The sequence below is a fragment of the Sturnus vulgaris genome, chromosome Z, assembly GCF_052056855.1.
Source record: "Sturnus vulgaris isolate bStuVul1 chromosome Z, bStuVul1.hap1, whole genome shotgun sequence".
NCBI classification, from domain to species: Eukaryota; Metazoa; Chordata; class Aves; order Passeriformes; family Sturnidae; genus Sturnus; species Sturnus vulgaris.
Window position 1 is genome coordinate 23,900,436 of NC_142283.1, and position 17,419 is coordinate 23,917,854.

Consider the following 17,419-nt stretch of genomic DNA (forward strand, 5'->3'; position numbering starts at 1 on the left):
AGCCTACATAACATGGATCTAACCCACTTACTCATAACACACAGAAGCAGGTACACAAGCACTCCATGTTGAGTCCTCTGTAAGGCTACTCTTACAAAAGTTTGTATTGAAGAAGGAATTATGTATCAAGATGTCAAGTTAACCTTCAAAAGTTTAGTGTGTTTCCTATGCAGTCACCTCTTGATCACATTTGTGCGTTTATTCCACTTACATTAGTTTTCAGGTAATGATTTGAAAATTAGTCAAACGTTAGACTCAGCATACCAGTTTTGTTCCATTCACAAGCTGAATTCTCAGATCTGAACCCAGATGGCGGAATCAACCTTATTTCTGCAAATTAAACAGCTGGACTTGTGAGATAATTTTACTCTAAAAGAGTATTTTACTCTAAAAAGACCTTCTGTTTTCAAGAAAAAAAAAAGACAGAAGTGACATAAGGCTATCCAAAAACTGTAAGCAGCAAAAAAAGAGAATTCTTGAACTTATTTTCCATTGCTAAGAGTTTCATAGTAATATTCAGTGCCACAGAATAGTACTGAAGAGTACAATTTCTATAAACTGGTACTATTTGCTGAACAATTAAATTTGGTAACTGAATTGTTTCTTTGTCCTATTTGCTAATGATTATCTGTCTGCTTAGAGTATGTTAGTTCATTCTGTGTGCTAACATACATTGTTCTTTAATGAAATGGCCAAAGAACTAGAGGAGAGAATACTCCTGGCAGTAAGAGATTCAGTTGGAAAAAAGGCTTTGGCTGCCTAATGTTTGATCTACAGAATGTGACACCCAAAATACCCTGTATAACACAAACATAAAATTTTAAAGACTGCTCATTTTTTAAAATTAGAAACAAGGCTGAAAGGAGACCAACTAGCATTGTGGTATGGTGGACTTTCAACCCAGTTTGCATGGCATTGCTATAAAAACATCATCAAAATAAGTCATATCAGACTCCTAGAATCTGAGCCCATAATGAACAGTTCTGCCATGTTGAGAAATTGTGGAAATTTGGTATATGACATTGAGAAGAAAATAAATCCCCAGCAACAATACATTAAGAACCTCAGAAATTCCTCTGTGGAAAGCTACAATTAGTCTAGTAGCACTGTATCTTTCCTCATCTTGAGTGCTGGGAACAGGGCTCTCAAATGAGCTGCTGATGCCTTTAGTCTCCAGTGGCCAAAAGAAACTCTCATTTGAGGTGAAACGTAAGTAAACAATATGTCTTTCCCTAGAAAAGTATTTCCTCTGACTGCATCTCCATTCTCGTCTCCAGCCGGTCTGGTGGTAAGGTATCTCAAGACCTGTGACAACCTGGATCGGCTGTAACCCCTTCAAGTATTAAAAGGAGATTCCAAGGCACTACAGTAGACCTCTATCTCCCAAGATGTGTGCTGAAAGTCTCCTTGCTAAAGGAGAGGCAGGAAAACTAAAGCAGTGCCTTCAGCACAATGACTCTTCTCCTAGCTAGCAGTTTAGTGTGTGGAAATGGATAGTCCACTGAATATGCCTGCTCAAAAACAGTGAATAAAACAAATGAGAAGCCCAAGATATTTCATAAAATGTGCCTTTATTTATTCATTGAAAAATAGCCCTGTACTGCAGCCCAAATATCCCCCACAGCACCAGTTACCTGCAGGAAACTTAGCACACAGTTTGAAACACAGACATTGCTGGAAATTCCAGCAAGAGGTGGGGAGGGGATAGAGGCAGTGTTGGTACTGAAATACATTGTTAAGGGAACAGGTTATCCAGGCCACCTGAACCCAAGGCAGTTAGTTTTAGTCACCCTCCCTTCTTCCCAAAGACCACAGACTTCTTATTTGAAGACTAAATTAGTAAATACATACATAGAAAGTGAAGCAATTTAAGAGTAGCTGATCTTCTGACATAACTGGTTTCATATAATTAATTTTTATCCCCATGATGCTTAGGAGCTGCTTGATTCTGAAATGCTAGGATGGTTCATAGTACAGCCATACGTAAGGTTGTTACTGAAACTTGATTCCTTGAGCCAAGGGCAAATCTTTGCTGTAGTTGATTGTACTGAAAGAGAAACAAGAATTTAGACACCAGACTTGATCACTGAGACAGATTATGCAGACCACTTCCTATGTACAAGCTTCTGATTCCTGTCACATCTAAAGACTTCTTTACAGCAGTTTGCCTACTTAAAATTACCGACTAACTTTACTTCAGTTTTCAATATAATCACATATAGGAAAAGACCATATTTTCCATTATTTCTTCCTTTATGGAGGATCTTGCTTCTCTTTATCTATTTACTCTCTTACTAGGAGAACGTCCAGATAGAAAAATCAAGGTGCGATTTCTCATATTCATAAGTCCTTGTATGGAAAGCAAAGATAGCACAAGTAAAGGCTATGGAAGTCAGCAGAGGATACTAATGGTCATCCACTATGGGCTGTCAGGAGATTTGGGGATAGGTAACTAACATACAGCTGAAGCACCTATCAGAGGCAATAATGGTGCCCTCATGGTCCCCTCACTGTAGTTGCAACTCAGTGTATTTCCTGACAAGTTTCAGTAATTTTTCAGATGAGTTTAAAACCAACCAAAAGGGGAGGAAAAACCTCAAAACCACCTTTTTTTTTCCCCTTAGAAAGTTAAGAAAATGTCTTTATAAAAACCTTAAAATCTTCTACTATGATTGTGAAGAAAATGCAATTACACTTATAGATGGTTATCTCACATTCAGTAAAGATAGTAGCCTTATAGTCAAAGATTTATATTTTGAACTTTTGGAAGATCATCTGTAATTTAAACTTATTTGGTCTGTCTTACCAAGTAGACCGTCTCATATAAAGTTTCCATGAATCACTTCCAGATTCTCTTCCCCCACCAGTGTGCTTTTCACCACCTGTAGCAAAAATATTAAAAATTAAAATCTATTTTCAGATATGGGAATCTGGTCTAATTCCAGAAGGTAAGACATTTTTATAAAAATACATCAGAAAAACGATTCCTTTCCCTTGTCCTATATCTAAACTAAATTACCACTCAACACAACACCCACCAGTAGCTCTTTCCTCATGCTTGATGCAAAAAAATATCTGCCTGGGGTTCAAAGTCCCATCATAGTGGCACCCGAGGACTTGTTTTAAAAACATTTGTCTTAACACAAGACAAGAGTAGAAGAATGTGCTTGGTTCTTGTACTGTTTAAATTGGAAGGTTAATACTTCCACCCCCTTACTTCTTTAAGTATATAAAAAAAGAGAAATAAAAGCAAAAATTTTTGTTTAAAGATTTTCTCACAAAAATACTACATGCCATACATCTCATATAAACTTGCCAATATACACAAAATTGCTCAAGACTGTTTAATTAAAACTTTTACACAGTTTTCCACCTGGTCATATCTTTAAACACCTCCAGAATATATCTCTGAGTTACATTCCTTTGATGGAGGGGAGGAGAAGGAAGTAACACATGTAATTTTTAAAAACCAAATACAGGTATTTTTAAGAGTTTAAATCTAACTACCACTGGTCAATATCTGTTTTCTGCTAAAGCAGTATGATTTAAAAATTAACTTCATTTGATTTCTTCACACTTAGTAATTTAAATGGACGGACTAAAACCTTGAAGAAGCACAAATAACATACCAAAAGCACCTCCAATCTCAGCTCCGCTGGTTGGGATGTTAACATTCACAATGCCACAGTCAGATCCCTTTGGCCTACAAACAAAGATAAGGCACAACTCTTCCTTAGGATCAGGAAAGGCTCTGTCCCTAAAATGAGGGCTGTGAAATGCTCAACTAGCACTATGCATAGGTTTACAAAAGACATGAAAGACTGATCTTATGTACCTCATGAAAGTACAAAAATAATTTAAATTATACCCAAGCCAGCGGAAAATCCTTCCCAAATCCTTGGTAAAGATACTGCTGGAAAGACCTTGTTTTACTTCATTATTCCAGGCAAAAACCTCCTCTTCCTCCTAGAAGAAGCATGTGTCAATGGTTGAGCCATGACTATCCAAAGCAAAGAAGTTACAAAGAAGCTCTGTGAGAAAAACCCAAGATACGACAGCCATAATGCAAATGCACAGAATGGCACTGGGCAAATACACATGTACCACGTCAGCAATACCTGCACTGCTGCACCAAACACAGTCTGCTTTTGAACAGGTACGAACATACCAACAATGAACGCCAACAACAGAAATCCATTCATGTACAGATTCTCACCCCAATTCTTCACATAAATGCAGCTACACAGTGAGGCAAACAGTGGCTATCTCACAGTGCAGAACAGGAGAACACTTCTTGAAGCACTGGGACAATTGCAGGGATATGACACACAGATCTCTCTCATCACTCTGCTGTTACCATCCTTGACACCTGTTTCCCCACTGTTATTTTACCTTAAATTTCAGCACATACAATATGGGGGCAAACGTCTCAGTGTGGACAATGGGAGCATTATGAGGAAGGCCAGTCACAATGGTTGGTTCAACATAGTTTCCAGGGCGATTTATAACCTTCAAAATAAATAAAAAATAACCAAGTAAGTTCCAATCAGCATCCAGCTTAGTATCAGTGTAGGAAAGGAATCCTTCATTGTCTGACTACTACAGCTGAGAAATCAGAAACAGAAGGCCAGGTAGTCTGAGTAACTTAAATTTCACTTATTTAAGCATTTAAAATATAGAAGCATAACTTATATCCACTAAAGATATAATCAAATTGTGAAGTCTAGAGCTGAAACCTCTTTTCTCCTACTTGTAAGTTACTTAGAATTTTAAAGGTATAAACAAGTTGCCAATGAAAGACAAGAAGTCCCAGAACAGTAAGTAAATGAGAATTAAACACCCTGTATGATGAAGATATACAAGTGGTTGTCTTGAATCTCCAGTATTTCCTCAAATTAGATATTGTGAGGGACAGAACGGTAATTTTCCTTTGTAATGTGTTTGACATTCACCATCTACATTGCTGTTTTTATTTTCACTATCACCTGGAACTGGGGAGTGGTGCAAGAGTAGCTTCCAAATAGAATTGCCTTTACCCTGAAGACATCCTGAAGACAGATTTCAATTCAAACCTTCTCAATCTGACTAAACTAACATCCTGTAGTGGCTGACAGGACAAGCTGAGGTACAAGCTTGGCCTAAGCCATCCTGTTACTGTATTTTTTCCCTAGAGCACAAACTGTAGCAGGGAAAATGAGTTAAGTCACCTTTCCACCACAGACCACAGAGCCACCTTGTTGTTTTGCTTGTTCTACCGCATCAAGGAACATTTTCACAGCTTCTTTGGTATGAAGAGGCCCATACAGAGTGTCAGCTAAAAAAAAAAGATTCAGAAGCATACTTTCATCAAAACTCTGTTTGCACATATTCTTATCACTACATCTTGGGACTAACTGGTTAATCTGTCCAGGATGACCAGTATTAGACAGATTCTTCATCTTCCTCTCAGAGTTTGTATTCTAAATGAAACCAGCTATTTCCACCCCCTGGTAAATTTCTAAAATTAGATACTTTGGATCTATAATAGCTTCAGAACTTAAACAGAAAGAAACCAATAGTAACTTGCTTCCTAAGCCCATGAGTTGCAAATAGCTACTTACAATCCCATGGATCACCGATGCGGACCTGGGCATAGGCCTTGGCAAGTTTTGCCACCACCTCATCATGGATGCTTTCATGGAGAAACTAAAATGTGGTAAAAAAGTTTTAAGACAGCACGGCCTATGTAACTATTCCTGAAGTACTACTGCACTTGGAAGGGGGCTGAATGAAGAGTGGAAATAGTGTTGATCATATTCAGCAAATCCCAAAATTAAAAAGAGACAGAGGCCAAAGCCTTTGAAACAGCCCCAACATCAGAAAATGAAGATGTAAAACCTCCATGATAAAGATTTAAAACAAGCCGAGAAACAAAAATCTGTTTTAATTTAACCCCATCTCAGATCAGTGTTATCAATGTGTTCTGTAAACATTTTAGTTCAGTGTTCTAGAACAAACACGCAAGAAATTTTATTGCTACAGTGTGAGGAATCATTTCCCATCCAATACACCCAAATCAATTAACCCACATCAATTTTGCCAAATATTTACTGAATCAACCCAACTCTGACAAGACTATACAGACACTGGTTGACATTATAACACCGTTAAACTTTTTGAAAATGATTGGTTAAGAATTAATATCAAAGTAGGTAACATACACCCCCTTGCTTTGCTGCAATATAAACACTGCACCAAAATTTGTAGCAGTCATAAGCAAAGCTCTGGCAATGAAAACAGAAATACAGAACTTTGCCAGGTACTATTTTCCTGACTTATTTCCTGAAATGCGAAGAAACTGTTTATAGCCAGAATTACACCAGAATGAAATTATGTTCTTATTTTCCTGCCATACTTATTTTTGACAAAATAAAAACGTGTTTTAAATATTATTTGTTGCTCTTCACAATATTAGGATTTGTTAAGCATTTTCTGAGACGATTTGGAATTAAGTTAAAATTCAGAGCTACCCAAACCAGAGAATACATATTTACTCACCAGCCTTCTAGCAGTTGTGCACCTCTGACCTGCAGTTCCCACAGCAGCAAATAGAGCAGATGGGATGACAAGGTTCAGATCTGCATCTTCAAACACTTTAAAAAAATTAGAACATGAGCATGCTACCAAATAAACAAGCAGTTCACATGACTTAACATGCTAAACAATATTAGAAACAGACAGGTTGGTCAAGAATCATTAGGAACAGTTGCACTAGCACAGCATGGTAAGATACAAAGAAACACCTTAAAACTCCTACTATTTCTCTGCAGCTGGAATTAGACACATGCAATTGGACAAAATTACAGGTTTAAAACTACTGAAGAGAGCCTTTTGCAATAATTTTTGCAAATAATTTCAGCTTCCTTTTAATTCAAGAAGCTGTAAGCAATTTCTTGCCATTTCTCCACCTTGTCCATCTTTGAGAAGTTTATCAGTATAAAAGTAGCAATTATAAACTGTATCCACATGGCCTTGCAAAAAGCATAGCCAAAACACACAAGTGTACAGAAATACAAAATGTACGATGAGCTGAATAAATTAATCTGGTTAGAAGACACTGAGATGTTTCACAAAGCTCAAAGAATCCCCAGAGTATCAGTCAGCTTAACAAGTCCCACAAAAGTCTCTTAAGCATCCAAAACTATTATTAAGTTTGGGACAAAATCCAACCAATTCCAGAAAAAGCAGGACTTTAACATTAAAAAACAAACCATTTTCAAAGCATAAAAAAGGTTTATACTACTCGCTACAAAGGAGCATAGGATAAAAGGACCTGCTCAAATGTGATTTTTCAGAAGAGTAGATGATGTAGCATCATCTTCAAAAAGATACTTAAAAAATACTTCAAAAGAGTATTTATATGTAAATAAGCACATTGGTCCAGAATATGAGAAAGGTGAAACAAAAGGCAACAGCACAACAGGACAGCAATTTAGGTATTTACTGAGCTTATATATTGTTTCCACCATGTTGCTCATCTTAATAGCATTTATGTTGTTTGTCTGGGAACTGGATCATACCCTAAGGTACTTAATCCTGAAAAATGTGCTACTGAAATAAATACCTGCATGCTTTTCTTTCCTAGACTTTATATATGTACCTAAACTCTAAAATACTATAAGTGTAGTGTTCTTGAGATTACGTATCAAAGTGAAGTCACACATTTGAACAGGCTTCCCAAGGAAATGATGGAGTCACTATCCATGGAAGTATCTAAAAAGTATGAGGATATGGCACTAGGGAACATGGTTTGTGGTGAATAGGCTGGTACTGGGTTAAGAATTGAAGTCAATCTTAAAGGTCTTTTCCAACCTTAATGATTCTACAACTATAACTATCCTAAAATCGAACTTAGTTAGTTTAGCATTGTCCGTAACACAGTATTGAAGCTTACTGCTTCTCTCATTTCATTCTCCTCTTCAACAATGATTACTTAAAATACCTTGGACTCTCACGTTGTATCTTAAAACACTGCTCCCTCCACAATACCAAACACAGAGAAACCTGGCCACATTCTATTATTCTACGCAAACTATATGTACTTTTAAAAGCCCAGTGTGGAGGGAAGAAACAAACAAAAGAATCAGAAAAAAAGGGACAATTAGCTATGAATATTTGCATACTAACTTCCAAATATCATCTATAGGACTACAATTCTGCAGTGCATATTACCAATAATGGCATTGTTTCCTCCCAGTTCCAGCAAGCTTCGACCTAAGGAAAAACACAAAATAAGTTATGCCATGCTCACCTGTATTCACTGCACTTCAGTCAGTGAGGTCACCTCTAACTAGGGCTAAGCTTCATGAAACATATTTTCGTATGTTTCATATGTCTAAACCAAAACGTTTTCGAGATCACAGTCAACAAATCATTCTAGCCAAAGCAGAAAATTACAACAAATACTACATCTATCACATGTTGTGAAGATACCTGCACAGCAGTTATGGCACAAAGGAGTTTAAAAAGATAGGCAAAAAAATAGCACTGGGAAAGAAAAGGATGAAAACAGGAAAAAGTTGCAGCACAAATAGTGACATAGATAAAGAATAAGGTCTTACAAAGATCAAAATGCACACAAAATTTAACTAAGCTCATTAACTTCCTTGGCAACTGCTTATCAACAATCTGAGACAAAAAAATCACAACCTACATCTGGGTGAATATTTGCTAGCTGTTCTGGTTTCTGGGGGGCTTTTTTACATTTGTATGAACTTCAAATGTACAAAACGAAAAAAATATGTCTGCAAGGTGCTGTTTATAAACTAAGAAGTTAGAATCCAGCAGCTGAGATTCTTGCCTGGAAACGTTTAAGTATTTGCAATAAGCCAGCACCTCAAAAATCATCACTTTTCTACTACATTTATCAGGAGTAAAAGGTGAGGGGGAATGTATTCATGTGTTTTACTCTCATTGCCAAAAGACTCTAAGTCCTGGCTGTTCACCCTAACAATCTCCACAAAATTAAACACTAATGTATACCACTCCCTAAATTAATTGTAGGACTATGAATTTGGGGATAACCTGGAAAATGGATCTGAATTGTAACAGAACTAACTGAAAAATGCCATCTACAGACTGTTATTTTAAAATCTTATGGGGCACTGCTGCCTTCACCAAACATGGAAAGAAATAGAGAAGAACCCATACACTCACCAAATCTCTCCTGAACCATAAGTGCTACTTGCTTGCCGACTTTTGTGCTGCCAGTGAAGGACAAGAGGTCCATCCTCTCATCTCTTGCCATTGCTGTCCTGCAGAATGGGACACAAAGCACTGTGCTCAGCAAAAGGCACGCAGACAGAAAAGCAGCTTGCACCTTCCACATACATCAGCTTCAGCCAGGGAGATCTTTATAGCCAGAGCCACTTCTTTGATATATCAGGTTACTGAACTAATGGCAGGAAACCTTCTTCTTACCCAGAAAAGAGGAACAAGGCTGTTTCCATCCACCTTTTCTTGCCAAAAATCATCATCTGTAGTAACACTGAAATGCAGTCTAAAGTATATTATGAGATTGGCTCCAGCTGTTATGATCCATAAGAAAATATGCAAATCTACGACTTTTTTCAATGCTTGCCATATATTTTGTCTTCTCTTAAAATACTCAAAAGATAAAATTGAGTATACATTTGTACTGGAGATTTCCTCATTGTAAAAATCGAAGTGATTTGGATTGTACAACTTCCAGGCACAGGTATACATCTACAAGCAAGTGCAGAGTCCTGCACGAGCATGGAAAAGGGGAATTATTCTCCTCCACAACTAATCAAAAAGGCTATTGCGTTATACATTCAAAACTCTCAAGAACATGATAAGGGGAACCTAATATTAGCTGTATTCTTTGGGTAAAAGCATATGCAGAAGTAGAACATAAACTTAGTCATGTCTCTTCATTAAATACTGGACAAGCTCTTTGTTTGCAGCTGACCCTACAATAGCAAGTAGGCATATATATTATATTTAGTGCAGGGCCAAAGTTTCAGACCAGCTGATAAAAATCACGGCAACATGTGCATGTATTGGGAACTCCTAGAGACTAGAATAACTTTACAAGAAGTATCTCAAAGAATATTCTTTATCTTTTATAAAAGTTCACAAAACACAAGAAATGTTACCTACCCAATGTCTGCTCCACCACAAACCAGAGAGCAGATTGCTCCAGGCAACTTGTTATCCTCCAAGACTTTGGCAATTATCCTTGAACCAAGGATGTAAAAATGTTAGAGATTTCCGAGAGGTGCAAATAGGGAATGAATCATTAGAACTGTCTGGGGGTTTTGGGCTAGTAGTCTTCTGGGGTAATTGTTCTCAGGAGTTAATATTAGATCTACTTAGTAGACTTAGTAATTACCCATTTTAAGGAGTCTACTTTTATTTAGCATTTTAAAAATAAGTGCTATTGGTAATGCACAATAAGTATTTAAAATGCTAAAGCAACAATAAGGTAACAATAAAATGCTAGTATAAAGTAATGATAAACCTAAGGGAAGTACCACTATGAAATTTATTCCTTGGAGAAGCAAGTTCTCTTTTTTATTGAGATGAAGATCAAAGAAACCAGAACTCACTTTGTAACAGCAACACTAACAAGGGATGTTGTAGGAGCACCCTTCCTAGAAAGAAAAAAAAAATTACATTATCTTCCTATTTTTTAAATTCTTTAAGAATAAGTAATAATTCAAATAAGCCATTTTTAGGGTCTCAGGTCTACAGCACACTGTGGTTAGGCTGGTTTTCAGGTACAAATTAAGACAGGAACTCAAGCATTTCCTTTTGGAGCTAAGCATTCAGACTGAAATCCAAATGGACCAGGGCTAGGCCAAACTTTACAGTGAAGGAGGTAGATGAAAGCAAAGCAAGAGACAGGAGAGAAAGTAAATCGACTTATTTAGATTTTCAATCTTAGCTGTACCAACTCTGAATATTAACTGCCAGTACTGTAAGCCCTCACTCTGAGTTCTTTATTCACAGGTCATTTGGCTAAGTCCTGGATACATCTGTACCATAGTACTTCAAAAAAGAGGTTACGAAATTTTAAAAAGCTCTGACTACAAACAGACCTAAAAATAATGAGAATTTAAGCCTACATTACATAGAATCAAATATTCAGAAACACATGACACTCAGTAGCAATTTCATGCCTGAGTTAAGAGCTTTCAAGGCTAAAAATACTGTTAGCAGGGTTGGGAGCTAGATGTTACCAGAGGCAAGCATTCCCACAGATCATGGCAATTGCGCTGTTCCACCCATAAACTGCCACGGGGAAGTTGAAGGCCGTGATGACTCCTACTAGCCCAACGGGATTCCACTGCTCTATAAGGGCATGGCCAGGTCCTGAAAGCAAAGCCACAACATCATGCAGTTTTCATTCATTTAATGTTTGGGGTTTATTTAAAAAGGGAAAATACGTAAGCAAAAACCTAGTATGACTCTTCAATCCACCACAGCATTAGCTTGTGAAGAGTTGCATTATTTGTGCTCTGCAGGTTACCTGGAACAAGGTTAGCTAGATTGTGCAAAAAGCTAATGATCTGACAACATAAAGTTCTATTATTTTAGCTATTCAGTCAACATAATAATGACTTGTGGTAATCAGTAACTGACAAAGAGGTCTCTCCTTTCTAAGTATACTTCCAAACGTTTTACATACTTTCTTCTACCACCTTTCATCAATTAAAAAATCAAAGACAACAGAGATCTTGCTGTATTGTACTACAATACTGTATATTTAATTTACACCTCCATATACTCATTTCTTTAAATTTTCTTTAAAGAAAAAGAAAACAAAAAAACCCCAACAAATAAACAACAAACAAACACAAGCAAAAAAATTCCACAAACAAAACCGGAAAAATACCACATACTTACTTTCTGAAGGCAAAATAGGACCACCAATCATTCGGGACAAACCAACAGCATAGTCACAGACGTCAACATACTCCTGCACTTCCCCAACACCCTCGACATAAATCTTTCCCATTTCCAAAGAGACCTGAAAAAATTCAGAGTAAGACAAACTCTTTTGCAAAATTCCGTTGGATCCCAAACATATTTTGTGTTCCCCTAATGTCAGGTGTATCTACTCACCAAGTAAGATTTCAACATACACTTTTTCATTAGAAGTTCACCTCTTCCCCAGTTACCCAGAACTTAAACAATACACTAGACAACTGGACAAGGGTCATACCCCAATACAACATGAAGAAATGAAGAAAATTAAATTAATGGAGAAAAATAAAAAAAAAACCTACTGAAAAGAGTGTCTAACACTTATAAAGGTCAACAAAATTTTGGATTTACATGTAGGCTTGGACCAGGCAAGGAACAAGCTGGAAAGAGAGATTACTCTGCTCCAGCAAAAGAAAACTGCCACTTACATTTTGCTTATGCAAACTACTCATTTTACAACATCTGAAAGCAAATTTAAGCAATTTCATTTGCAGGCACTGCTGAAAATGCTTTTACATGTTTTTACATGTTAGCAACCTGGGATGTTTAGGATCAAATTTTTTTTTTCTGAAGTTTATCTTCAACTACATCCTTCTCTTAAAAATACATTAGATTTACTCAGTTGAAGTATATCAGTGAGAATAAGCTGATATTTGAAGATATCTTCATCCAAAAGTGAGAAAATTTGAAAATTTAGGAACTGAGAAATCACCTACTTATCTCCACTCAGTTTTGTAGTCATGCTCTGATAGCTAGGTGTGGCCTTCATGTAGATATCACCTACCACTTTACACTGATGATTGTACATTAAAAAGGCTATTAAATGAGGAATCAGGATCAAAGGATTTCCACGGGACTTTTCTCTCCATGTGAAAGTTAACATAAAGATGACTAACTGTTTTTTCTAAATTGCCTGTGGTCATCTCACAGAAGGAACAGTCCCTATCTGTGACCAAAAACAGCATCACCAGACGTTGACTAAGAAACACAGCTAGGGGTCTCTAAGTGCAGTAGAAATACCTGGATACTTCACCAGGGCATGGCAAGGTGAGGCTGGAAATTTCCTACAGGATATGAGAAAGGTGAGTTTCTATACAGTTCCTTCTTACATATCCTAAATCCAGGCAAAGTCCTAAAACCTGAACACCTACTGCACTTCTTTCACCCTGAAATTCATCCTCAATCCTATCAGACTTGAACAGACATATTATCTCTTTGGGAAAACAAAGAAAATGTGGCAAGAAGCTCTAAGTTTTGGTCAAAGAATATAAAACAAACTTCTGTGTGTCCACACTCATCAGGGAAGCTCTACTGCTTTTGAATACAAGGGTACGTTAGCACTCTAATTCTACCACAAAAACTGTGCTGAAGAGACAACATCAAGGGAAACAGCAGAACAAAGTTTTGAAGGTTAACAATATGGGCTTGACTACACATGGAGTTATTCACTCACAGCTATTTCTGAGCAGCAGCACAGACAGGCAAGCCCTGTAAAAAGAAAGTGGAAGTTCCCCACTTGTCTCCTTTTCTTCCCTAGCAACTAGCAAGAGTTTTAAGGAGTGGTCCTTCAGCCTTTATGTCCTGCATGGCACTGCAAGATCATCTCATTAAGACCATCTCAACTTCTGAAGCCTCGTGTTTCCACATGTTACTTGGAAAAATCCTGAAGATCACCAGAAAGAGCTCAAAGTTAAACGCTCTCTATTGGAGGAAGGTCTTTTTCAGGATATTTTTTGTATTAGGAAGTCCCCTACCTAACAGGCAGGAGGGAAAACAGCAGGGCAACAGTTGTACCACTCATACCAGAGATGTCCATAATAAATTTCTTTTCTCTATTATAAATTGTCATTTCACAGAATCACAGAATATCCCGAGCTTAATGATCCACAGGGATCATGAAGTCCAGCACTATCCCCAGGAATCACACCATGTGCCTGAGAGCATTGCCCAAATGCTTCTTGAACTCTGTCAGGCTGGTGCTGTGACCACTTCCCTGAAGAGCCCATTCCGGTGCCCAAACACCCTCTGGGTGAAGAACCTTTTCTTAACAAATAACCAAACTCTCCACTGACAGTTTCATGCCGCTTCTATGCCATAAGACTTTTTTATTTTTTTCTTCTTTTTAAAATTAAAACTTAAGTAGACAAGCTAACAGAACTAACAGCAATTATTTAACAGTTACTAAGGTTAGTATTGCAGATAAAACTGCTAGCATTACTAAAAAAAAGTTTTGACACACCCCTCACCCTCATTCCCCACTCTCCCCACCAAAAATGTAAGCTACTTCTGAAAATACCTTACCAAACTTCCTAGAACTTTGATTTTTTGTCTCAGAGCATCACCAATCTGTCGCACTATTTCTCCACGTTTAGGTGCAGGGATCTAGTCAAAACAAAACAGAAGAATCTAGGTGAGATTGAAATTCCTGCTGTACGTATACTGCTAGTTTTCAAGGACCAGCAGTCCTTGTAGTAAGCGAACACTGATTGCTGTGCTTCTTTGTTTATCTTCCCAAGACACTGTTACTTGTTCATTCTTATCATGTGCACTGCTTTACAAGAAAATGTTTCCTGCCTCAGAGACTGATAATACTGCAAACATTTTCTGTTCAAAACTTCATTCCACTGAATACTGCCAGAAGCATTCAGATCGTTAATTCTGTTACTTATGTTCAACTACATCACCTGCAATGCAACCAATCATCTGCACCTCAAGAAACAAGCATTTTTCATAAAAAAGTGCACTTACTAGTTTCTGAGTTTTGAAATGTACCTAATACCACACTTTCAAACTTTCTTTCAGTATAACTTTTACTTTGTTAGAAGAAGTATTAAGCTCATACACCAACTCTTGATATATTTTTTAATACAGTATCAGTACGGTATAATAATAATCAATAATAATAATCAATAGCCAATATCAATTTGCAAACCATATACAACAGAACTTACAGGTTTGAAACAGCAGTTCTCTGTAAAAACAAGACTGAGGAGAAATGCATAAACCATGCAAGCATATCTCTTTACAGGCAATATCTTTCAAGTAAGCTTATTACATACAACAAAATTCACAAATTAATAACAAATAGCTTTCAGGAAAAGTCTTCAAGAAACATTTGATGTGTTGATTCTTTATCTGGTGGATTGCTTTCAGATTATTTCCAAACATGTTATGAATCACCAACATCATACTCACAAATCGTAACAAAAGAACACGTACTAATATATCCTGAGGAAGCTGTCTTGTTCATCCTAGACTTTGTTGTATTCAGACAAGGTAAACTACTTTGTTGGCTAAAACATAGAGTGCACATCACCTTTTGAAATTCAGGTTTCAGGTCCTTCCAGGGAAACAGGTAGCTGTAAGAACCAAGCCTGGCACAGCCATCAACAGAATGGGTGATGGCTGGACACAGCTGGTACAGGTGCATGGGGAACTACAGCTTGGTAAGGAAAACCAGCTTAGCTATTATACACAATGTAACACTAATGCCTTTGAACAACACAGTTGTTCTGTGAAATACCAAGATAGCCGGTGAACAAAACCCCCATGTTTGTAACAAGCAGTCTTCCTCACACCATTATACATCCAAACACTCCACAGAGCTCTCCCAGAAGAAAGCAAGGGACGACAGGAAGTGAAACATGCACAGGGATAGTTTACTTGCTACAAGGTTTCTGAACTTCACCAGACCTGTTGGAAACAGTTTACAGGCATAAGCCTTGGTTAATCTGTCAGGATTTCCAAAATAAACATATCCCACAAGTCAGTGTCCTCATCTTTGTACCCCAGTGGTATGGCAACAAACAAACAAAAGAAGCAAACTATCTGTGTGTGTTTCCTGATGTCTTCATTGCAGATTTTTGCTTCAGTGCACCACACACAGTACAAACATATTTTTACACCTCCACCTTAAGGGGCATTTTAATAGCCTATCTTTCCCAGAAAACGGTAATAAAAGAGAAGTCTCCATTAACTTACATCAGCCCAGACCTTCCATGCCTCTTTAGCCTTCTTTACTGTTTCTTCATAATCCTCCAAATTACCCTACATGAAGAAGCACATCAAAGTTAGGAAAATCAAATGCCCAAAAGAAATGCCACGAAAAAGCTTCTACATCCAACTCAAGCCATTTTTATAGAAAGTACTTGCACTACAGGTACCACTTTTACAGGATGCTTGTAACTTGACACAATTTGGTCCCAATATGACAAGTCGTCCGAAGCCACTGTCAATGAAAAGCACATGTGCTGCCTAAATTTAAAAAAAAAAACCAACAACAAAAAAACCAACAAAAAAACCACCCAAAAAACCAAAACACAAGCAGAAGTTTTCATTCAGTGTTAGAGGAAGCTCTGTATAGAATAACGGTCTTCTATATGTTTGTAGATATACATACACACACGTATACAAATACATTCTACTCCATCAGCCTCACTGGGCATCAAGAGCTAGTTGATAGCAAACAGACAAAAATAGTAGGTTAATAAAACAGTACATTCTCAGAGTAAAAACTTTCACAAATTTACTACTTGAATTTACTACGCTGCTCTCTTTCCTACTTTCTCCCAGGCCACTCATCCCTACTAAACAGGCACAATCTGCCCCTATTCTGCAACTCCCCTAAGAACAAACAAAGAGGGAAAGAAGGGGGCCCTTGCTTTTCCCAACAACGCCTGCAAGAGTGCAAGGCGGAGGGCTGGAGAGACAAGTAAAAAAAAAAAAAAAAAAAAAAAAAAAGCAAACAAACTGTTTTTCTTCCCAGGAAAGCCGCAGGCATATTGCCAGCAGTAGGCCCCGGCTGCGACGAGCTCCAGGGGCCGCCCGGCACTCAACATGGCCCGGACCCTGACGCGGTATCGGGAGTTTCGTGTCCGTCACTATGCGGGTCACGGGCAGGGCCAGCGCCCAAACCAACGCGCCAGGACGGCTCGCTGGGTGACAGGGCCGCGGGCCTCTCCCGCCCCGGCCGCGCTCACCTGCCGGACGCTGGCGATGGGCTCGTTGTTGGCGGGGCAGTACGTGGTCACCACCTAGAGCAGGACGGGAGCGGTGAGCGGCAGGGCCCCTTCGCCCGGCCGAGGGGGCGCGACCCCCGCGGCCCCCCCGCCCCCGCGCCCCCCGCACCTGCCCGCGGCCGCCCCAGCGCCCGTTGTACACGCCCGGGTTCTCTTCCTGCAGCCCCAGCTCCCGCAACCACGCGTAGCGCTCCTGGCTGATCAGCAGCGTGGACATGGCGGCGGCCGGCGGCGACCCTGCCCTCGGCAGCGGCAGCAGCGCAGCGAAGGCGCGACGGAGCCCCAGCATGGCCGGCGGCCGCAAGCGCGGGGGGACGGGGCAATGGCTGCCGCGCTCCGCCCGCCCGCGGCCATTGGCGCCGCCGGGCCCGCGCCCCCCGGCCCGCCCCGCCCCCCTGGTCGGGAGCCCC

The 17,419-nt window shown here is 38.9% G+C and overlaps 1 protein-coding gene across 1 annotated transcript; it reads right to left on the reverse strand.

The window, feature by feature from the left end:
• Positions 1-1,552: 1,552 nt before the first annotated feature.
• ALDH7A1 (aldehyde dehydrogenase 7 family member A1) lies at positions 1,553-17,350 on the reverse strand. Its single transcript, XM_014874396.2, has 18 exons — positions 17,119-17,350; positions 16,971-17,024; positions 15,973-16,038; positions 14,293-14,373; positions 11,911-12,034; positions 11,244-11,376; positions 10,611-10,655; positions 10,162-10,239; positions 9,196-9,293; positions 8,212-8,253; positions 6,538-6,632; positions 5,601-5,685; positions 5,208-5,314; positions 4,393-4,509; positions 3,869-3,966; positions 3,630-3,703; positions 2,807-2,882; positions 1,553-2,047 (listed from the first exon to the last, which is right to left on the reverse strand). Exons 1-18 carry the CDS (start codon positions 17,296-17,298, stop codon positions 1,993-1,995), a joined length of 1,608 nt encoding a protein of 535 aa, XP_014729882.2. The 5' UTR covers positions 17,299-17,350; the 3' UTR covers positions 1,553-1,992.
• Between the last annotated feature and the right edge of the window lie 69 nt (positions 17,351-17,419).

Bases quoted from the DNA above. Each gene is read 5' to 3' on its own strand.
- ALDH7A1 (XM_014874396.2), bottom strand. From the start codon at position 17,298: ATGCTGGGGCTCCGTCGCGCCTTCGCTGCGCTGCTGCCGCTGCCGAGG. The intron at 17,025-17,118 runs GTGCGGGGGGCG...GTCCTGCTCTAG, and splicing joins GCTGGGGCGGCCGCGGGCAG to GTGGTGACCACGTACTGCCC. The intron at 3,967-4,392 runs GTAAAATAACAG...TGCTTCTTCTAG, and splicing joins TGTATGTGCTGAAATTTAAG to GAGGAAGAGGAGGTTTTTGC.